Below are 22,445 nucleotides of genomic sequence, written 5' to 3' on the forward strand. Positions count from 1 at the left end.
GGCACCTTAGAGACTAACCAATTTATTTGAGCATAAGCTTTCGTGAGCTACAGCTCACTTCATCGGATGCATACTGTGGAAAGTGTAGAAGATCTTATTATATACACACAAAGCATGAAAAAATACCTCCTCCCACCCCACTCTCCTGCTGGTAATAGCTTATCTAAAGTGATCACTCTCCTTACAAGGTGCCACAAGTACTCCTTCTCCTTACAAAAAAAGCTCACGCAAGCTCATGCTCAAATAAATTGGTTAGTCTCTAAGGTGCCACAAGTCCTCCTTTTCTTTTTGCGAATACAGATTAACACGGCTGTTACTCTGAAACCTCTCCTTACAATGTGTATGATAATCAAGTTGGGCCATTTCCAGCACAAATCCAGGTTTTCTCACCCCCCCCCCCCCCACACACACACAAACTCACTCTCCTGCTGGTAATAGTACAATCCCATGTTAAGGGAAAAGGTATTTCCATTGATCCATTTGGAATTTGCCCCCTCTTGGAGGTCCCACTCTCTCTTGTTCACGGTCATTATTTTATCAGGGCCTCTCCATCTCCTCTCTAGAGCATCCCAGCCCAGGAGGGACCCTCGTGGTCAGCTGGTATGACCTCCTCTATAACACAGGGCATAAGACTTCGGGAGACGAGAGAGATGGTTGGATCTCCGGTTAGGGGGATGATGGTTCTAGCAAGGAGGGTACTGGGATTACAAGACAGGGCCAAGCAGAGACGACACCTGCCTCCTCCCGCGCCAGTCGCATTCCTCCCAGAATCACCCCACATCCAAAGCCAAGGAGATGGCAAAACTAGAAAGACTCCTCACCCATTTAGGCCCCACTGGCGAGCTGCACAGTTCCCCTGCCTAGCTTGAGAATCCCATGTCGGGGCTGCAGCTGCTACCCCTGCTTTACCCATGGATCAGAGCAATGGGCCCAGCCAGCCCGGTACCCACCCCGGCCGAAAAGGTCCCCTACTCCAGTCTCCACTGTGAGAAATGGTCAGTAAAGCAGCCGAATACAGCTGCAAGTCTGAGCCTTACTGGGGTCAATGCAGAGAACAGAGACCCACAGCCAGATTCTCCCAAACCCTAACCCCCCCTGTCCTGGCAGCATGGCGCCACCCAGAGGGCGATAGCGACAGACAAGGGCAGCTGCTGGAAGGCAAAGGAATACATACATGTGTTTATTAAAACGAGCTGATTGGCCCTGTGCACCAGAGGCGCTTGAGGTCCCAGCGTCCCTGACCCTGCAGTCAGGAGGCATAGAGGGGCCTTTTGGGGGTACACAGAGACGGGATCGGAGCTTTGGTTATGGGAACATGGAGGGTGTGGAGGATAACAAGTCATAGGGAGGCAGATATCTCCCCGACCCTTGCTAGTGATCTCCTCCCCCAGCTCACTCGTCTCTCCCCACCAGGCCAGCAGGTAAAGGCGGCTTGGAGAAACTGGAATGTCGCTCACATGCTGGGAAAAGAGCCAAGACGTCCTGGCTCCCAGCGCCCCCGCTCTAGCCCACTAGACCCCACTCGCCTCCCAGATCCAGGGGGAGAACCCAGGAGTCCTAGCTCCCATCCCCCACTCTAGCCCACTAGACCCCACTTCCCTCCCAGAGCGAGGGAGAGAACCCAGGAATCCTGCACACTCCAATCCCTGAGCATCGTTCATCCTTCAGCCCCCCGGGGCAGTTTTGTGCCAGATACCCCCCCCTTGCCACCCAGGGGTGGGGTTAAGAAGCATCAGTGTTTCTTGGCCTTGACAGCGTCCAGTGCCCTCTGGGCAGCACTCAGGTGCCCCCAGGCGTCGAGAAGGAGGATGGAGGGGATGATGATCCACAGGGCGTTCATGAAGACGAAGTAGAACCAGAAGTAAAGCGGGTGCCACATCTCACTGTGGGCGAAGCCCTCCCGGTACTCAGTGTAGAAGTACAGGACGTCGCCATACAGCTGGCCTGGGGTGGGTGGGGAGGAAAGGTCAAGGGGTCAGATTGAGGAGAATCCAAGGGTCATGGCAAGATCAGGGAGCATCTGGGGTTCAGGCTAGGTCAAGATGAAGCTGATCTGCTGGAACTTTCGGGTCTCCTCCCAACAGCCCCATGGCCATTCCACAGCCTGGGAAAGAACCCAGGAGTCCTGGCTCCCAGCCCCTCCTGCTCTAACCACTGGACCCCACTCCCGTCCCCAAGCCAGGGAGGGGACCCAGGCATCCGGCTGCCTTACCCAGCGACACCACCAGCTGCAGGACATAGCGGTGGGGCTGGCGCTGCAGGAAAGCCAGCACGGTCCAGAGGCTCAGCGGCCCCCATGCCCAGGCGGTGATGGTCTCCATGCACACGGTGAAGTTATCCTCTCTGCAGATAGGGGAGAGAGGCACCAAAGGGTTAACCCGACTTCTAAGCCCGCCCCCACTTCCCATCCCTCCCAGCCAACCATGCATCTCAGCTCACATCCTACTGGCCTCAGTTTCCCCAACCGTACCACGAGGAGAATGGTCCTGCCTGGGTGTGTTTAGACTGGAAGTTCTTTGGGGCCTCGATCTTGATGGGGGTGGGGTCTGTGTAACAGGCACAATGGGCGGGGGGGTTCCATGCAGCACCCAGCATGACAAGGGCTGTGACCTCGCTCTGGGAAGGGCTGTGCAGGGACGGGGACCCCAATCTAGTAGCTGAGGGGGGGCCCTGCTCTCAGGGGTGGGTCCATGCAGTGCCTGGCGCGACAGGACAGTTTCTCTGGTCTCTGTCATCGGGGAAGTCGGACGTGCTGATCACAACGGCCCCTTCTGCCCTCCGAATCTATGCACCCACAAGCAGCGTGGCTGTGAAAAGGCCATGACACGATGCAGCAAACCCGGCTGATCTTTTGGGACCTGGGAAACTAAATTCCCAGGATGTCTGGGGGAGAAGCGGGTGGGGACAGCAAGAACGCCCCTGCCCCACAGACTCAGCCTTCAGAACTTTGCTCTGAGATCGGGGGGGGCGGGAAATTGGGGGTCCAATCTTTAGACTGACACCGCCCCAGCTTGGAGTTGCAGGCGGGGAGATCTCTGGTCGATTTACGTGTCGCTTCTTTGGCTGTTTTCTCCGCAGCGGCCTTACGGTGCTTGCTTCCGAAGAGCTGCGTGTTCTTAGTCTCCGAGGAGAATGCAAGTAGCCCTGGTCCGTAGCCCCTCGTTTGCTGGGAATAACGCAATGAAGGCAAGGGGCGGTCACCCGGAATTGGTCTCACTTCGACTTCGAGCCATCGGCCCGGGTTTGACCTTCCTCTGCTAGATCAAGCGCCCATTATCAAATGTTTGTTCCCCGCGTAGATATGACCCGGATCAAATCACCCTTCAGCCGTCTCTTTGTTCAGCTCAATAGCTGGACCTCCAGGAGTCTCTCACTCCTCAGGCAGGGTTTCTAATCCTTGAATCATTCTCATGGCACTTCTCCGACGCCTCCCCGATTGATCAACGTCCTTCTAGAGATGTGGCCACCAGAACAGGACGCCGAATCCCAGCAGCAGTCGCACCGGGGCCAAATCCAGAGGGGAAAAATCTCCTCTATGCTCCACTTCGCAATCTCTGTTTTGGCCCCAGCATTGCACCAGGAGCTCCCATTCAGCCAATTGTGCTCCATGACCCTCAAATCTTTGTCAAGACAGAGTCCCCCCCATCCTGTACGCATTGCCTGTGTGCTTTGTTCCTGGAGGGAGGCGTTTGCATTTAGTGATATTAAACCACATATTGTTTGCTTGTGCCGAGCAAGCAGGCACCTGTAATATCTGATGGGTTTTCTGAAGGCTGCATCCAATCCATTCCAAAATTTCCAGGTGGATTTTGGGCAGATGCTGGTGGATGGTGTGTGTGTGGGGGGGGGGGGGGGGGGGGTGGATAATCAGAAAAGGGGAAGTGGTGGGGAATGGGACACCCAAAAGCTAAAACTCACATGACGTATCGGCTGTCTCCTTTGGCGTACTCCTTCCCTGGAGGCGAAAACAAGGAGATTCAGCTGAAACGATCACTCATTGGGGTCAAAAAGCACTAATAGAATTAATAATGTTATGGGGCGGGAGTGGGGAGGAACACAGGAAGGTTTCAAAGCGAGGGAGGAAATATTCTAAAATCCAGTCAGCTTTCACAAAGGTTTTGGGCTGGGAATTGAGAGAGAAAATCCCAGCTACGATCAGTGGAACCTCTGGAGCTGTTTCCACAAGGATCCATAGTTCTCCCAGACGTCCAATTTCACGGGACCCCATCCCTTCTCTCGGGAAGGGGATTCCCCCGGAGGGCAGATTTCCTTTCCTCACATTACACGGGCAAAGAGCTCCAGTGAGGGCTCCCCTCAGCTGGGCTAGAACCCAGGAGTCCAGACACCCAGCCTCCCCTGCTCTGACCTGCTAGAACCCACTCCCCTCCCAGAGCTGGGGATAGAACCCAGGAGTCCTGGCTCCCAGCCCCTCTGCTCTAACCACTAGACCCCACTCTCCTCTCAGAGCTAGGGATCGAAACCAGGAGTCCTGGCTCCCAGCCCCAGTCTAACCCACCAGACTCCATCCCCCACCCAAAGAACCCAGGCGTCCTGGTTCCCAGGCCTTACACAGCTGGGAGAGGAAGCACTGGTCCCCAGGTATCTCTGTGTGGTAGAGGCTGAACCAGCCCTCAATCACGCCATGGATGAAGCCGCAGATGGCAAACCAACAGATGGCCAGGCGGCGCCCGGTCCTCATGGGCGCCCCCGTCCACCCCCGCCAGCCGGCGGCCAGCCAGGTGAGCGTCAGCAGGGCCGCCGAGGCGGAGAAGAGGAAGGACAGGCTGTGCCAGGTGGGGCGATCGTTGGGGACGTAGCGCCGGAGCTCCAGGTCCCGGGGCCAGTAAGGGTGGGGGACGGCGAGGGGCTCGGCCTCCAGCCCCATGGCAGGCAAGACAGGGACTCCCACTGCGAAAGAAAAGAGGAATGGTGTCAGGAAGGGGATCCGGGGACTTTCCTCTCGAGGGGGCACGGCTCTGATCCGCACTGGCTGGGGGGGGCGGGCAGATCCACCCCCAGCTGGCCTGGGAACCGGGACCCCCGGGGGGGGCGCGTACGTCAGTGCGTGCAGCCCCCTGCGGCAGCCCCTCACCCGCTCGGCGCCTCCTGCCCCGGACCCGCCGCCGCCGGCCGCGCACTGAGCCAGGCGCCCGCCCAGGCGGCCGCCTGCAGCGCTAAGCCCCGCCCCGCGACCAATGAGCGCGCACCTCGGCCGCGGCGGGCGGGCGGGGCCGCCTCCTCCGATCGATCCGCCCTCCCGTTGGCCCGCGGGCCTTTTCTTCGCGGCCAATGGGAAGCCGGGGCGCTGGTGGGCGGGGCCGCGAGGGGCCCTCCCGAGGAGCGGATTGGCCCAGGAGCCGGCTGAGGCGATGTGGGCTCAGCAGGGGGCGGGGGTGGGGTAGCCATGGTAACAGGTGTCAGTCAGAGGCGAGATTTAAAGGGAGGAGGGCAGGGGCCGTATATGGGAGGGGCCTGGCCCAGGGGGCGGAACCTGAGCCCAGGGGGAGGGGCCTGGGCCCAGAGGAGGGGGAGGGGCTAATATCCAGGGGGCGGAGATTGTGTCTATCAGGGGCGGGGCCCATATCTAAGGGGAGGGGTCTGTGCCCAGGTGTAGGGTCTAGAGGGTGGGGCCTGTGCCCAGGGGGTGCTCAGCAGGGGAGGAGCCTGTGGCTGGAGGGTGGGGCTTATCCTCAAAGGCAAGGGCGAGCAGATGGTGAGGTCCACTCACAGGTGTCCTGGGTCCATGGGAGGGGCTCATACTCAGTGTGGGGGAGGGGCTTGCCCCCAGACGCGGGGCCTTAACCCAGCTGGGAGAGGGATTGCAGCTGTTCCCCAGCCCCCCTGCCCCAGAGGTGGCTGCATCTCAGCACCGGATGAGCCAGCCCCGTGTGGCGTTATGTGCGGCTGCTCCCGGGTTGCGCCCCAGAGGTGGCTGCATCTCAGAGCAAGGTGAGCCCTCCCCAGGCGGCGTTATATGCAGCTGTTCCAAACCTTGTTTAACGCTAGCTAAGGTCGGATCAGGGCAAACCACGAGGGGCAGGTTTCCTGGGTTCCTTTTGCCACCTTTCACGGGGCCCTCATTTCTCTGTGCTTCCCCACCGGCAAAACCGACATGGGGCACTGCCCTGCCTCCCGGGATGAAGGTGTCAAGCGACTGTGAGGTGCCCAGATACTGAAGCAATGGGGGACAGAGAAGTACCTAAAACATAGACACCCCCCTCCCCCACCTCTAACCTACTAGCCTCACTCCCCTCCCAGAGCCAGGAAGAGAACCCAGGCGTCCTGGTTCCCAGAGCCGGGGACAGAACCCAGGAGTCCCCGCTCCGAGCCCCCTCCTCTCCTCCCAGCGCTGCAGCTAGAGGGCATCCATTGGCTGTCCTGATCGCCCGCCCCATCCCATCCCATCCGGCTCCCGATTGGCCGAGCCGAGCCGTCTCCCCTTCCCGTAGGAGGCTGCGCCGATCCACACCGCCCCCAAATTTAAAGGGGATTAGCACCCCCTCCTCCCCTCCCCCCACGGGAGAGCCGGACCGCGGGACGGGCCGCGCAGGGACAGACAGACCTGGAGGGAGAGACTCGCTGCAAAGGTACCTGGGCCCTGAACGAGCCACAGCTGGGGGGGGGGGGGGAGAGCAGGGAGCGCCCACTCCCCCCCCCACATCTGGATCCAGCCACCAGTGCAGCTGTTCAGGGCCCCTGGCCCTCATTCCCGCCACATCTGGATGCAGGGGCCAGTGTAGCTGCAAAGGGGGAATCCCACCCCCGCCTCTGGCCACATCTGGATGTCAGTGCCAGTCTCCCAGGCTTCTTACTTGGGGGGAGAGGGGGGTTATCACGACATGTTGCCCTGGGGGGGCTCGGGCCCCCAGCGTTCCTAGTTCTCAGGTGATGAGCATTCCACTCATTCAATACTGCCCCTGCTTCCACCCTCCCCCCCTCCCACCCCCCTGTGGCCCAGCGGTGCCCCAGGCTCCGGGGTTCGCAGGCCGGATCAGGCCCTGGTTGATCTATGTGAATCTTGGCAAATAGATAGATCAGTGTGCTAGGATTTGCGAAGATAGATAGGTGTATGGAGATGGATGGATGGATAGACAGAAGCGTGTGCATGGGGCGGATGGAGAGATAGGTGGGTGCGTGTGGGGAGCGATGGACAGATGGATGGAACGACAGATGGGTATTTATGGAGATGGATGAATTGATAGAGGGGTGTGTAGGGGGATGGGTGGATAGGTACATAGGTAGGGGGTGGTGCAGGGTGGATGGATGGATAGAATCATTGTAATGTCAGGCTGGAAGGGATCTTGGGAAGTCACCAAGTCCAGCCCCCTGCGCTGAGATAGGTCCATTCATCTACCCATCCACACACATTCATCCAACCATTCATCCATTCACCAACCATCTAACCATCCATTCATCCATTCACCAACCATCTAACCATCCATTCATCCATTCACCAACCATCTAACCATCCATTCATCCATCCATCTAACCATCCACACACACATGCATCCATTCATCAACCATCTAACCATCCATTCATCCAACCATCCATCTAACCATCCACACACACATCCATCCATTCATCTAACCATCCATTCACCAACCATCCAGGACAGGACAAGGAGTAATGGTCTCAAGTTGCAGTGGGGGAGGTTTAGGTTGGATATTAGGAAAAACTTTTTCACTAGGAGGGTGGTGAAACACTGGAATGCGTTCCCTAGGGAGGTGGTGAAATCCCCTTCCTTAGAAGTTTTTAAGGTCAGGCTTGACAAAGCCCTGGCTGGGATGATTTAGTTGGGATTGGTCCTGCTCTGGGCAGGGGGTTGGACTAGATGGCCTCCAGAGGTCCCTTCCAACTCTGTTATTCTATGATTCTATGATCCATCCATCCATCTAACCATTCACACACACATCCATCCATCCATTCATCTAACCATCCATGAAGCCAGCCAGCCAAACATCCCAGTATGTCTGTTTCCACCCCCCCTCCCCACCCCCCAACACAGCTCCATGGGCTCTTTCTGCTCTGTGTCCTCTCCAGCAGCTCCTACCCACGCCCACCCCTCCCTTCTCTTTCAGGCCCCGGCAATGGCCACGTTCACCCACCGGGAGTTCTACCAGCAGCTGCTGCAGGGCTGCATGATCCCCACTGCCCAGCAGGGGCTGGAGCAGATCTGGCTGTTGCTGCTTATCTGCCTGGCATGCCGGCTGCTCTGGAGGCTGCGTAAGCAGGTGGCGGGGATGGATGGAGGATTGGAGGGAGGGATGTTGGTGGGAGAGAGAGTGGGTTGGGTGGAGGGAAGGTGGGATGCATGGAGGGTTGGATGGGTGCATAGATGGAGGGTGGGTTGGGTGGATGGATGGAAAGTTGATTGGCAGGATGGATAGAGGGTTAGTTGGGTGAGTGCATAGATGGAGGGTGGGTTGGAGGGATGGATGGAAGGTAGGTTGGTTGAGGGTTGGACGCATGGAGGGCTGGTTTTAGGGAGGGATGGATGGATGGTTGGTTGGTTGAGGGTTGGACGCATGGAGGGCTGGATGGAGGGAGGGATGGATGGAAGGTGGGTTGGACGCATGGAGGGCTGGTTGGAGGGAGGGATGGATGGAAGGTGGGTTGGACGCATGGAGGGCTGGTTGGAGGGAGGGATGGAAGGTTGGTTGAGCGTTGAATGCATGGAGGGCTGGTTTTAGGGTGGGATGGATGGATGGAAGGTTGGTTGAGGGTTGGACGCATGGAGGGAGGGAGGGATGGATGGATGGATGGTTGGTTGGTTGAGGGTTGGACGCATGGAGGGAGGGATGGATGGATGGTTGGTTGGTTGAGGGTTGGACGCATGGAGGGATGGTTGGAGGGAGGGATGGAAGGTTGGTTGAGGGTTGGACGCATGGAGGGATGGAGGGAGGGATGGATGGATGGTTGGTTGAGGGTTGGACGCATGGAGGGCTGGTTTTAGGGAGGGATGGATGGGTGGAAGGTTGGTTGAGGGTTGGACGCATGGAGGGAGGGATGGATGGATGGATGGTTGGTTGGTTGAGGGTTGGACACATGGAGGGCTGGTTGGAGGGAGGGATGGAAGGTTGGTTGAGGGTTGGACGCATGGAGGGTTGGACGGATGGACTGTTGGATGGATGGAAGGGTCCCCACCACAACTCCTTCTAACCATGCCCCCGCTTCCCCCAGCTCTGCCCGGCTATGCCAAGCACCTCAGCACGGTGGTGGGGGGGTTCTACGCCCTCCACCACTTCTTCCAGCTGCAGATGGTCTGGGTGGTGCTGCTCAGCCTGCTTTGCTATCTGGTGCTCTTCCTGTGCCGGCACTCGGCCCACCGTGGGGTCTTCCTCTCCATCACCATCCTCATCTACCTCCTCATGGGGTGAGGCCTGGGTTGGAGGGAAGCTGGGCCCAGGAAGGGGGCACAGAGGGATTCTGGTCTGCAAGGACCTTCTGGGTGGAGATGGGTCCGTGGCGAGGGGGTGGAGGGGATGCCCGATCCATGGAGAGGGGAAGGCCAGACCCATGGGGAGGTGGGGTCCCTGAAGCCAGGTGGGACCCCAGCCGGGTCGAGTGGGTGGGAGGAGAACTGGGAAGACTAGGTGGAAGGCAGCCCTGGGGGTGGGGGTGCAGCAATGTCTGGGGAGGGGAGCCAGCCATTGGCTGGGGGGCTGGAGATCAGCTGATCTCACAGGGAGACCCCCACCCACTCCATTAGTTCCTCTCTCTGATACAGTCTCCGTCCTTCCCTCCGGCAGGGAGATGCACATGGTGGATACCGTGACCTGGCATAAAATGAGAGGTGAGAATCTGATCTGCCCCCACTGGGACTAGGACATGGGGCCTTTCCCCTCTGGGGGGCGCCGGCTCGCATCCAGCCCCAGGGCAGGGTGGGCTGGCTGGGGGAGGGGTGGGGTACCAGGACACCTGGGTTCTATCCCCACCTCTGGGAGAGAAGTGGGGTCTAGTGGTTAGAGCGGGGGGGCTGGGAGCCAGGACTCCTGGGTTCTCTCCCCTGTAGTCCCAGGGTACCCCACCCCCAACCTGTTCCTCTCTCCGTGGCAGGGGCCCAGATGATTGTGGCGATGAAGGCCGTGTCCCTGGGCTTCGACCTGGACCGAGGGGAGCTCTTGGCCGTCCCCTCCCCCGTGGAGTTCATGGGCTACATCTACTTTGTGGGCACGGCCATCTTCGGGCCCTGGAGCCGCTTCCACAGCTATCTCCAGGCAGTGGAGAGCCGGGCCCTGGTGAGAGTCGGGGCGGGGGGGGGAACAGCGCCCCTGGTGGGCACACCCAGTACTGTGCCTGGTGGCCTTTCCCCGTTAGTGGGCACTGGCTCCCCTCTGGCCCCAGGGCGGGGCTGGTTGGCTCAGGGGGGCAGGGAATGGGGCCTGTCCCCTCTAGGGGCACTGGCTCCCCTCCGGCCCGAGGGTGGGGGACTAGCTGGCTGGCTCGGGCGGGGGGGGAATGGGACACGCTGGCTAAGTGGCCTTCACCCCGCAGAGCCTCCCCTGGCTGCGGAAGGTGTCCCGGAGCCTCCTCCTCTCCGTCATCTGCCTCCTCGTCTCCACCTGCGTCGCCCCCTACCTGTTCTCCTACTTCATCCCGCTCTACGGCTACCGGCAGCTCAGGAAGTGAGTGTGTGCGTCCCCTCCCCCACCCCCATTTCCCACCCTAGGGGGCAGGGGTTAGGCCCCACAACCTCCTGCTCCCTCACACCGGCCTTTGGGTCCCCCCACCGCTGCTGCAGGATCCTCCCAGTGTCCTCGAGGCCCCAGCTGGGGAGAGAACCCAAGAGTCCTGGCTCCCAGCCCCCCCTGCTCTAACCACTAGACCTCACTCCTCCTTCAGTTTTCCACCAGTACCTTGATCCACGTGTTGCCCCCTCCAATGCCCAGCATCACCCCTCTGCCCCCAGTGAGTGGCGCCCAGGCCAGCGTCGGTCTCTGTCTCTCTCTCTGTTTCTCACTCCTTTCCCCTTCACTCTCTCTGCTCCCCCTCCTCGCCCGGGATCCCGCCGGCCTCAGGAAGAAGCGGAAGGCCAGGTAACGCCAGCCCTGGCCCACACCAGGTTGGGGGCTCGCTCGCGGGTCATGCTGCGGCTCGGCAAACGGCTCACTCCGGGGCTGAGCCGTTCCGGGGCTCCTCTGAGCCGCGGCCCATCGGCCCACTCGCTCCGGGCTCGCTTGCGGCATGGTAGTGGAGCTTGCTCTGCGGCTCCGTGACTCGCTTGCCCTCTGGACTTGCCATCCTGCAGCTGGCTTGTTGCCGCAGCGGATTATTCCCACCCACCCCCCCGGCACTGAGGTCCCGGATCTCTGGCCAGGCTTCACTGCCTGGCTGCCACGGCCCACAGCTGCCCTCGCTCGGAGGTCTGTGGTTCTCAGTGACTCAGGAATGGCTGGCCCCGTGGCTTCTCCCGTGGCTCAGTGGCTAGCTTCCTGAATCACTCACTGCGTGCCCCCGTGGCCGGCTCGCTCCGTGGCCGGCTCGCTCCCTGCATGGCACCCTGGTTCTCCACTTAACTCACTGACACCTGACAATTTCTCCTTGAATTTCCCGGGGGCTTGGCAATGAGGTGAGTGGGAGGCCGGCTGGGGTGGAAGCCGGCCAGAAGGGGTCTCTGAGACGGGTCCTGCCCCTCTTTGGGAGCAGGGTTCCCGTGGCCTGACCCCCACCGCCCCGACCCCCGCAGGTGGCTCCGGGCCTACGAGAGCGCCATCTCCTTCCACTTCAGCAGCTACTTTGTGGGATTCCTCTCCGAGGCCACTGCCACATTGGCTGGGGCAGGATTCACTGAGGAGAAGGACAACCTCAAATGGTGAGTAGCAGGGGAGAGAACCCAGGCATCCGGGCTCCCATCCCCACCCCCACACCACTCTAACCACCAGACCCCATTATCTTTCCAGAGCTGGGGAGAGAACCCAGGCGTCCGGGCTCCCAGCCGCTCTCTTCCCCCACCCTAGACCCCATGCCCCTCCCAGAGCCAAGGAGAGAACCCAGGAGTCCTGGCTCCCAGCCCCCCCGCCCCGCTCTAACCACCAGACCCCACTCCCCTCCCAGGGCAGGGGAGAGAACCCAGGCGTCCTGACTGCTCGCTCGCTCTCTCCTGGCAGGGACCTGACGGTGTCCCGACCCTTGAATGTGGAGCTGCCCCGGTCGATGGTGGAAGTCGTCACCAGCTGGAACCTGCCCATGTCCAGTTGGCTCAACTCCTGTAAGGTCCACCAGGGGGTGCTGCGGGGAGCAGGGCAGGAGCTGGCTGTGGGGGGAGCTCCCGGCTACTCCAGCCCCAGCCTCTCCCAGCAGCTGTGGGGAGCAGGGGGAGGGGAGAAATCTCCTGGCTATTCCACCCCGATCTCTCCCAGCAGGGGGCGCTGTGGGGATTGGGGCAGTTTGGTAGATTTACGCTCCCCCCTACCCCTCCCCCCCGTGTTTCCTTGCAGATGTCTTTAAGAACAGCCTGCAACTAGGGACTTTCTCCGCTGTCATTGTCACGTACGCCGCCAGCGCCCTCCTTCATGTAAGTTTTGGGGGGCTTGAGGAGAGGGGGCCCAATGGGGGAGCAGCCCCCCCGGCTGGCCACTGGCTGATGTCTCCCCTCTCCTCCTCATCCCCAACCCCAGGGACTCAGCTTCCACCTGGCTGCCGTGCTGCTGTCTCTGGGATTCATCACCTACGTGGAGCATGGTAAGTTTCCCCGGTGCCTGGATGGGCCCTTGAAGAGCTGATGGCTGTGTGGCATATGCCCCGTAGCGCTCCCTGCCTGAGGGGGATTCTCCGGCTGCCTCTGGAGGGGTTGGGTGACGGCATGATCTGTGCAGGGAGCGGGGAGGGAGTAAATACACACACACACACACACACGCAGAGCAGACTTATCCCCCTCCTCCAGGGGGCAGCAGGGACATACACACACTGTGCAGTGCTGTGTGTCCTTTCCCGCATACTGTCACACATATACCAGGGGGATTCTCCGCAATCTCCAGGGCCAGTGTCCTGCTCTCACATCTTTCTCTTCTCCCAAGTCCTCCGGAAGCGCCTCTCTGTCATCTTTGATGCCTGCCTCCTCTCCAAGCGCTGCCCGCCTGGCTGTCCCCACCGCCATAACACGGTGAGCCCACAGCCCAAACACCTGGGTTCAATCCCCAGCTCTGGGAGGGGAGTGGGGTCTAGTGGGTTAGAGCAGGGGGGCTGGGAGCCAGGACTCCTGGGTTCTCTCCTTAGCCAGGAGGAGAGTGCAGGGTGACACGGGTCTCCCCGGGGTTGGTAGGGGATGGGAAGGGAAGAACAGGGGGGTTGGGTGTCTCTGAACTGGGGTCTTTCTCCCGCAGAATCTCTGGGTTCGGCTGCTGAACCTACTCTTCGGCGCGCTGGCTGTCTTCCACCTGGCCTACTTGGGCTCGCTCTTTGACATCGACGCTGACGACACCGTAGAGGAGCAGGTAGGGTGGTGTGGTCTGACTGTACCTCGGTCATCAGCCGGAACAGGCCCCCCACCCTCCCGATGGCCGACTGTACCTCGGTCATCAGCCGGAACAGGCCCCCCACCCTCCCGATGGCCGACTGTAACTCGGTCATCAGCCGGAAACAAGCCGCCCCACCCTCCCGATGGCCGACTGTACCTCGGTCATCAGCCGGAACAGGCCCCCCACCCTCCCGATGGCCGACTGTACCTCGGTCATCAGCCGGAACAGGCCCCCCACCCTCCCGATGGCCGACTGTACCTCGGTCATCAGCCGGAACAGGCCCCCAACCCTCCCGATGGCCGACTGTACCTCGGTCATCAGCCGGAACAGGCCCCCCCATCCTCCCGATGGCCGACTGTACCTCGGTCATCAGCCGGAACAGGCCCCCCCATCCTCCCGATGGCCGACTGTACCTCGGTCATCAGCCGGAAACAAGCCGCCCCACCCTCCCGATGGCCGACTGTACCTCGGTCATCAGCCGGAAACAAGCCGCCCCACCCTCCCGATGGCCGACTGTACCTCGGTCATCAGCCGGAACAGGCCCCCTACCCTCCCGATGGCCGACTGTACCTCGGTCATCAGCCGGAACAGGCCCCCTACCCTCCCGATGGCCGACTGTACCTCGGTCATCAGCCGGAACAGGCCCCCCACCCTCCCGATGGCCGACTGTACCTCGGTCATCAGCCGGAACAGGCCCCCTACCCTCCCGATGGCCGACTGTACCTCGGTCATCAGCCGGAAACAAGCCGCCCCACCCTCCCGATGGCCGACTGTACCTCGGTCATCAGCCGGAACAGGCCCCCTACCCTCCCGATGGCCGACTGTACCTCGGTCATCAGCCGGAACAGGCCCCCCACCCTCCCGATGGCCGACTGTACCTCGGTCATCAGCCGGAACAGGCCCCCCACCCTCCCGATGGCCGACTGTACCTCGGTCATCAGCCGGAACAGGCCCCCTACCCTCCCGATGGCCGACTGTACCTCGGTCATCAGCCGGAAACAAGCCGCCCCACCCTCCCGATGGCCGACTGTACCTCGGTCATCAGCCGGAACAGGCCCCCCACCCTCCCGATGGCCGACTGTACCTCTGTCATCAGCCGGAAACAAGCCGCCCCACCCTCCCGATGGCCGACTGTACCTCTGTCATCAGCCGGAAACAAGCCGCCCCACCCTCCCGATGGCCGACTGTACCTCGTTCATCAGCCGGAACAGGCCCCCCACCCTCCCGATGGCCGACTGTATCTCGGTCATCAGCCGGAACAGGCCCCCCACCCTCCCGATGGCCGACTGTACCTCTGTCATCAGCCGGAAACAAGCCGCCCCACCCTCCCGATGGCCGACTGTACCTCGTTCATCAGCCGGAACAGGCCCCCCACCCTCCCGATGGCCGACTGTACCTCGGTCATCAGCCGGAAACAAGCCGCCCCACCCTCCCGATGGCCGACTGTACCTCGGTCATCAGCCGGAACAGGCCCCCCACCCTCCCGATGGCCGACTGTACCTCGGTCATCAGCCGGAACAGGCCCCCTACCCTCCCGATGGCCGACTGTACCTCGGTCATTAGCCGGAAACAAGCCGCCTACCCTCCCGATGGCCGACTGTACCTCGGTCATCAGCCGGAACAGGCCCCCTACCCTCCTGATGGCCGACTGTACCTCGGTCATCAGCCGGAACAGGCCCCCTACCCTCCCGATGGCCGACTGTACCTCGGTCATTAGCCGGAAACAAGCCGCCTACCCTCCCGATGGCCGACTGTACCTCGGTCATCAGCCGGAACAGGCCCCCCACCCTCCCGATGGCCGACTGTACCTCGGTCATCAGCCGGAACAGGCCCCCTACCCTCCCGATGGCCGACTGTACCTCGGTCATCAGCCGGAACAGGCCCCCCACCCTCCCGATGGCCGACTGTACCTCGGTCATCAGCCGGAACAGGCCCCCTACCCTCCCGATGGCCGACTGTACCTCGGTCATCAGCCGGAAACAAGCCGCCCCACCCTCCCGATGGCCGACTGTAACTCGGTCATCAGCCGGAACAGGCCCCCTACCCTCCCGATGGCCGACTGTAACTCGGTCATCAGCCGGAACAGGCCCCCTACCCTCCCGATGGCCGACTGTAACTCGGTCATCAGCCGGAACAGGCCCCCTACCCTCCCGATGGCCGACTGTACCTCGGTCATCAGCCGGAAACAAGCCGCCCCACCCTCCCGATGGCCGACTGTACCTCGGTCATCAGCCGGAACAGGCCCCCTACCCTCCCGATGGCCGACTGTACCTCGGTCATCAGCCGGAAACAAGCCGCCCCACCCTCCCGATGGCCGACTGTATCTCGGTCACCCCCAAGAACAGGCAGCCCAGCCTCCTGCTCTCTGATGGTGTCACTCACCCCAGGGAACAGCCATCCCTACTGTCCAGAGTTTTGACTGTACCTCAGTCCTTGCCTTGGTGGGATCTGGCTGTACCTTGTCACCACAGGGACAGGTTTTCCTACGCTCCTCGCTTCCAGCTGTACCTGAGTCACCGCGGCCCAACCCACTGGGCTCCCGACTGTCCCCCATCACCCCAGGACACAGGTGTTCCCTCCCCAAACTGTAGTGTGTCTCTCCGCCGCAGGGCTACGGCATGTCCTACACCATCTATAAGTGGTCGGAGCTGAGCTGGGCCAGCCACTGGGTCACCTTCGGCTGCTGGGTCTTCTACCGCCTCATCGGCTGAGCTGGACTGGGACACAGAGACACCGGGAGGTGTGGGGGTGTCCTGGTGTGATCCGGCTGTACCTCCCCCAGCCCCTACTGAGACCATCGGACACAACCTCAAGAGCTGGCAGCTTCAGCTGGGGCATCTGGCACCAGGGCATGGGCAGGAGGGGATGGGCATCAGGGACTGGGTGGGGGGCTAGCAGCTCCATGGGGAATCACAGTCCCTGTCCCCTGACCACTGGCCAGCCATTAACCCCTCCCTGCCTTGAAGTGAACTGGACAGCCAAGAACTCTGAGGGATCTGGATCCCATCACTGCCACCATCTTATAGGTGCAGAGAGAGGGAACAGACACCATAGAGAGTGACCTCTATCTGTGCATTTCCCCCACGGAAATAATATGACCTGGTCCTCTCTAGGAACTGGAGGACTGAGATCTCTATAGTTGATTCAGTCCCCACGGCTCCTCCTGTGTTATATTAGTGGAGAGAACAGACACCGTAGAGAGTGACCTCTATTAGTGCATCCCCCCCACCTATGTAACATGTCCTGGTCCTCTCTAGGAACTGGGGAGGACCGAGATTTCTATGGTCAGTTTGGATCCCACCGCTCCCACCATGTTGTAGGAGCGGAGTGAGAGAACAAACACCATGGAAAATGACCTCTATCACTGCATCTGTTGCCCTGTCTGCCACACACACTCCGTTCACCGTGCCCTGGTCCTCTCGAGGAATCGGAGGACTGAGATCTCTATGGTTGATTCCGATCCCACCCTGTTGTAGGGGCAGAGAGAAAAGACACACCCCGGCCCCCGCCCAGAACTGCTCCCCATGCAACGTCCCCTCTAGGACCTGCAAGACCAAGAACTCTGTGAGTTTATATGGCCCAAGTTACAGCTGCTACCCCCATCCCTCCCCACACCGACCCCCAAACCTGCCAAGGGTCGGGGGACAGGAAAGTACTGTACTTAGTTTAGAAAAAGGGATTTTTTTAAAAGAAAACCCCCAAGTATTGGATTTGTTACCTGTAAAATAAATAATAAAAACAGTGTAGACACAGAACCACTACTGCGTCCTGCTGGCTGGATTGCTTAATGAGCCGTTCACACTTTAATAATAATGCGTTGTTAATCGATGGTGGGGCTTCTCACTTCACACTCAAGCCTTTTGTACCCATTCATGCTTCATTGTTAATGACTTATTAATAATTTGCATTATCACCAGGATCAGGTCCCCTGTCACAGTGGGTGCCGCATGGACTGAGATTGGGGGCCTCCATTATGCCAGGTGCCTCACAGACACCCCAGCTGGGAGCGGAGCCCCATCACGCCAGGAGCTAGAGTAACCCGCTCGACCCCACTCCCCTCCCAGAGCTAGGGATGGAACCCAGGGGTTGGGAGCTCTCCATCTAGTGGCAGAGAGTTCCACAGGCCTCAGTCACCGAACCGTTCGCCGCTGCCCAGCCAGTGCAGGAATCCGGACTTGGACCCCGTTACCTGGCGCTCGCACCTGGGCTGGGTCAATGATTAATTAATATGGTGACTAACGAGGAAGGCTCCTTCCGGGGGAGGGAAGAGGCCAGGGGAAGCTGGAAACAGAGAATCAAGGACGCCGGGTGGTGTCTGAAGAGAGGGGAGCCGAGGGAGGGGAGGGCAGAAATGGCACGACCCCAAAACTGCACCCACCACAGCGGCCAGTTCCCCCTGTCCTCAGAGATCCTCCAAGGTGGGACCCAGGCGTCCGGGCACCCCGAGGACCAGAGTGGGGGGTAACATGCAGCCATGGGGGAGGGAATCAGGCCCGAATGGTGGGGGAGTCCCTGGGGGAGTCCCTGGGGGAGGGGAAGGGGTCAGCCAGGGGTGGGCACTTGGGGGGAGCAGGAGCTCAGGCTCACCGCTCCCCCCTCTCTGCCTTCGCCTTCTGCCCCCCAGTGTTCCAAGCCCAGCTGTGGATCTTCCTCATTCCCACGGCCCTGGGCCTGGTGCAGCTGGGCCTGTTCCTGGAGCAGACGGGCTTCTTTCTACGCCGCCTGGGTGCCTCCCGCAGAACCACTCTCTCCCTCTGGATCCTGGGGGTCTACCCGGTAAGGCCAGAGAGAACCCAGGAGTCCTGGCTCCCAGCGCCCGCCCCCCCCCACTCTAACCACTAGACCCCACTCCCCTGCCAGAGCTAGGGGGAGAACCCAGGAGTCCGGGCTCCCAGCCCCACCCTGCTCTAACCACTAGACCCCATCCCCTCCCAGAGCTGGGGATAGAACCCAGGTGTCCTGGCCCTGAGCCCCCCCGCCCCCACCCTGCTCTAACCACTAGACCCCACTCCCCTGACACTGTTCTCTGCTCCATCCCCAGGTGTTCAGCATCATGTCCCTTATTGGCATGTACATCCCCCGATCCTCCTTCGTCTGTAACTTTGTTGCTAACATGTGAGTGTCCTGGAAGCAGGGGGAGGGACTTAAATTAAAGGGGAGGGGCATAGTGAGGCAGCAATATATGCGGGCGTTCCCTGGCTGCCACACCCCAGAGGTGGCTGCACCTCAGCACCTGGCGAGCTGTCCCTGTGGGGTGTTATGTGCAGCTGTTCCCCAGCTGTCCCACCCCAGCATCAGCAGCATCTCAATGCCACCTTGCCTGCCCCGTCTCCGCAGCTACCACTCCATCACCCTGTGGAAATTCCTGGACCTGGTGACCGATTTCTTCGGGGGCTCGGCCCGCATGGTCCAGCGTCTGCAGGGGCAGCAGGTGGCCCCCAACCCCTTCCCTTGCTGCTGCTGCTGCTGTCTCCCCAACATTTCCACCAGCTGGTAAGTGCCCGACCCTGTTTGCCCTCCACCCCCCAGCTAGGTGCCAGGTCCGTGCCCCAGGCAGCATCGCGAGCAGACGCCCGGCAGGTCCTTAGACCTCAGCAAGCCAAGCCGAGACCCCAGGGCCGGTGGGATCCAGATAAAACCTGGCATCTCTGGCCCCACATCCCCGCTGGGTTCCCATGCCCAGCTGGCCTCGGCACCCCCAGATGTGGGTCAGGGGTTCTTCCGTTGTTCCTAGGCATATGTTTGACATGCCAGCCCGCTAACCCGGAGCCACAATGGTCCCCTTTAGCGTGTGTCATCAGTCGACCTCCAGGCACCTTACAAAGGTAGAAACAACAACTCCTCCTGGACTCCTCGGCTCTCTCCCGGTCTCTGTTTGAGATCCCCCGTTCAGCCCACCTTTCCCATGCTCTCTTCCAAACCTTCCCCAGCACCACTGGCATACAGGACCCCCACTCTGCCGCCTCCCCCCTCGGAGAGATCAGCCCCTTTGCACCAGTGAGGAGCCAGACAAAGCAAGGGAGAAACTAAGGCACGCCTAGGGTCCACCCACATTCCTACCTTCTCCATACGGATCTGCGGCAAGGCTGGGACCACTCTCCCCGAGACCGGCATGGCAGCCCAAGGAGGAGATGGATCGTCTCAATCTCTCCCTTTTAAGATATTCTGCTGTGCAAATAATTAAACCATCATTGGAGCAGGGGGGTCTGGTCGCTGGGTGTCCCACCTCCCAGTGCCGTAACCACTAGGCCATACAATCATTCTCGCTCTGGGGCCCTGTGATTAGTGGCTGAGTGGAGGAGGTGGATATGTCATCTAGGGAGTCCCCTTAGGCTGATCAACCCCATGTCCCACCCTCTCCCCATCTGCAAGGTCCAACCTACGCTGGATGACCCTGGCCGTGTACCAGCTGTCCCTCATCAGGACCATCCTCTTCTTCATCACGCTCACCCTCTGGACCGACGAGAAGTACGGCTACGGTGATGTGAGTCACTTTGGCCCCATGTCATCCCCTCCCCCTCACCGGCATGGGGTGGGCAGACCTCTCGGCGTAGAAGGGGTAACTCATCCACCAAGGGCAGGGAATGGTGGCACCCGCTTAGCATTGAGGTTGGGTGTTACGATGGACTGCAGGTTGGGTCAGGTCAAGTGTTACCCAAGGATGTACGTAGCATCGGGGCGTTGGGTTGGGTTGAGGCTGGGTGTTACCCTTCAGCATTGGTTTGGGTTGAGGGTTACCCTTGGGCTTTGGGTTGGATGTTACCCTAGGGCGTTGGACTGAGGTTGTTACACTTGGGCATTGGGGTGGGCCGGGCATTATCTTTGGGCATGTGATTGGGTTGAGGTTGGGCACTATCCTTGAGGAGGGCGTTAGGTTGGGCACTACCCTTGGGTGTTGGGTTGGGTGTTAGCCTTGGCCATCAGGTTGAGTTGACTTTGGGCATTACCCATCAGAGTTGGGTTGAGCGTTACCCCTGGGTGCTGGGCAGAGATTGGGCATTACCCTAAAGGTTGGGTTGATGTTACCCAGAGACCTTGGGATGGGTTGAACATTACCCTTGGGCATTGGATTGAGGATGGACTTTACCGTTGGGTGTTGGGCATCACTCTTGGCCATGGGGTTGTGTTGAGGCTTACCCCAGGGCACTGGGCATTTCTCGGGGGGCACTGAGTTGGGCTGAGTACTATCCTTGGGTGCGAGATTGGGAAGAGCATTATCCTTGGGCATGGGGTGGGGTTGGATTGAGGTTTCTGTGCTACCTGGGGTGTAGGGTTGAGTTGAAGTTGGGCGTTACCCTTGGGCGTGAGGTTCAGTTGAGGTTGGGCGTCACCCTTGGACATGGGGCTGGGCATTACAGAGGGAGGTGGCCTGACAGACCACCCAGACCCATCTTCTGACCCACGGCCTCTCCCGCAGGTGAGCTACACCAACCCCAACTCCTACATCAACGCCATCATCTGTATCTCTACCTTGCTGTCCTTCTATGGCTACCTGCTCTTCTACAAGGCCACCAAGCCGGCCCTGGCTGGCTACAACCTGCGTTCCAAGTTCGTCTGCATCATCCTGGTCCTTGTTGTCTGCGGCCTACAGAGCGGCATCCTGGAGACCATGGGGGCTCTGGGGGCCATTCCCTGCCAGCCTCCGCTCTCGGCTGATACCCGCTCCCAGAGTGAGTCCACCGACAGCAATCCCCCGGGGCGGCGCTAGGGGGCGCCGGGCTGCGGGGAGCAGGGTGGGGGCAAGGGGCGCTCCCCCCTGGCAGTCAGGGCGGGGCACTAGGGGGCGCTGTTCTAACCTCGCCGTTCTCCCTTCCCAGTTATCTATTACTACTCCCTGGTGGTGGAGATGTTTCTCATCAGCCTCTTCGCCCATTACTGTTTCCGACGGGACGAGCTCACCCCGGAGAGCCCCACCAGCACCAGGAACCAGGCCTCCCAGACGCAGGCGCCCCCTAGTGGCTCTGGGGAGGACAGCGCCTCCCTGACAGGCCTCAACCCCTGCTACTCCCCCGATGAGAGCCTCTGCCGAATCGAGCACACGCCGTTGGATCGCTTCCATTTCAGCCCCAGCTTCCCCCGACCCGGAGGCGGGCTGGGCCAGGGCTGGCCCGTTGGAACTCCCCCAGGGGCCCTCGAGATGGGAGAGCTGGGTACCGGGGTCCCTGTGAATGGGTCTCCCCCCAGGGAAACCAAAGCCCATCCCAACAGAGTCCAGAACCACCCGTGTGCCCATGATGTCACCATGGTATAAGCAGGACCCCACCCCACGTGGGACAGGGAGCAGGCAGAGGTGGAAAACAGATGGCGTTAACCTGCGGAACTCCCTGCTACAGGATACTACAGGAGGCGACGCTTCCCAATGGGAAGGGAACTGGTTGACCCCCAGAAAGAATGGGGATGAGCCAGGAGCTGGAGATCGAGTGCTAAGTGCTGTTGTATAATTGAGGTGATCTAGGGAACCCCTGCACTTACAGATAGTGGGGGATGTGAAACTGCTGTGTCACAGAAGGCCTCTCTGTCTGCCTCTCACGGCCACTAAGTCTTGAAGCAGATACCTTCCCAGAGGACGCAGCGGAAGTGCCACTCAGCGAACTAGAGCAGGAGAGGGGCACCTGTGTTATTTTTTGGGGTGTCTGCATTATGTCTTGTTAATATCATGTCTGACCCCACTTCCCTGGCTGCATCTAGGGCAATCAAAGGAGGCTCAGAGTACGCAGACCACCAGCTCTTTGGAGCGGGGCCTGTCATTCTGTTCTGTGTTTGTACAGGGCCACAGGGGAGCAGGCCAGAGCTGGGGGCGCTCCATTAATGCACAAAATAAAGCAACCCCATGGCTGAGACAGTCTCTCCAGTGCCAGCTTCAAAGGGGCTAAGGCAACAACGGGTGGGCTGCTAACCGAGGGAAGAAGCTACCGCCGTTAACCAGCAGAACTCCCTGCTCCATGATATCCCTGAAGGGGAAGATTGCCAAGGTGATGCAGGGCTGG

General features: G+C 60.4%; 3 protein-coding genes across 7 annotated transcripts; 2 read left to right on the forward strand and 1 right to left on the reverse strand.

Annotated features, from left to right (window-relative positions):
* Positions 1-1,152: 1,152 nt before the first annotated feature.
* Positions 1,153-5,724, reverse strand: LOC102935780 (EBP cholestenol delta-isomerase). Of its 2 annotated transcripts, none has more exons than XM_043534421.1 (5): positions 5,208-5,724; positions 4,570-4,908; positions 3,919-3,955; positions 2,213-2,343; positions 1,153-1,944 (listed from the first exon to the last, which is right to left on the reverse strand). In XM_043534421.1, exons 1-5 carry the CDS (start codon positions 5,404-5,406, stop codon positions 1,733-1,735), a joined length of 918 nt encoding a protein of 305 aa, XP_043390356.1. In that variant the 5' UTR covers positions 5,407-5,724; the 3' UTR covers positions 1,153-1,732. The 2 variants fall into 2 exon arrangements, with proteins under 2 accessions (XP_043390356.1, XP_037744298.1); XM_037888370.2 differs by lacking the exon at positions 5,208-5,724 and adding an exon at positions 5,093-5,201.
* Positions 5,725-5,815: 91 nt separating this feature from the next.
* On the forward strand, positions 5,816-17,213 carry PORCN (porcupine O-acyltransferase). Of its 4 annotated transcripts, none has more exons than XM_043534396.1 (14): positions 5,816-5,949; positions 8,080-8,224; positions 9,182-9,374; positions 9,751-9,794; positions 10,058-10,239; positions 10,496-10,626; positions 11,020-11,037; positions 11,688-11,813; positions 12,109-12,209; positions 12,439-12,515; positions 12,619-12,682; positions 13,018-13,103; positions 13,324-13,434; positions 16,068-17,213. In XM_043534396.1, the coding sequence occupies exons 2-14, from the start codon at positions 8,089-8,091 to the stop codon at positions 16,167-16,169; spliced, it is 1,371 nt and encodes a 456-aa protein (XP_043390331.1). In that variant the 5' UTR covers positions 5,816-5,949; positions 8,080-8,088; the 3' UTR covers positions 16,170-17,213. The 4 variants fall into 4 exon arrangements, with proteins under 4 accessions (XP_043390331.1, XP_037744292.1, XP_037744293.1 ...); XM_037888364.2 differs by lacking the exon at positions 5,816-5,949 and adding an exon at positions 6,334-6,587; XM_037888365.2 differs by lacking the exons at positions 5,816-5,949; positions 11,020-11,037 and adding an exon at positions 6,335-6,587.
* Positions 17,214-17,354: 141 nt separating this feature from the next.
* On the forward strand, positions 17,355-22,417 carry LOC119564861 (organic solute transporter subunit alpha-like). Its single transcript, XM_037888233.2, has 6 exons — positions 17,355-18,234; positions 18,500-18,573; positions 18,796-18,951; positions 19,831-19,942; positions 20,876-21,128; positions 21,276-22,417. The coding sequence occupies exons 1-6, from the start codon at positions 17,956-17,958 to the stop codon at positions 21,707-21,709; spliced, it is 1,308 nt and encodes a 435-aa protein (XP_037744161.1). The 5' UTR covers positions 17,355-17,955; the 3' UTR covers positions 21,710-22,417.
* Positions 22,418-22,445: the final 28 nt, after the last annotated feature.

This window comes from Chelonia mydas, chromosome 23, assembly GCF_015237465.2.
Source record: "Chelonia mydas isolate rCheMyd1 chromosome 23, rCheMyd1.pri.v2, whole genome shotgun sequence".
NCBI lineage: Eukaryota > Metazoa > Chordata > Testudines > Cheloniidae > Chelonia > Chelonia mydas.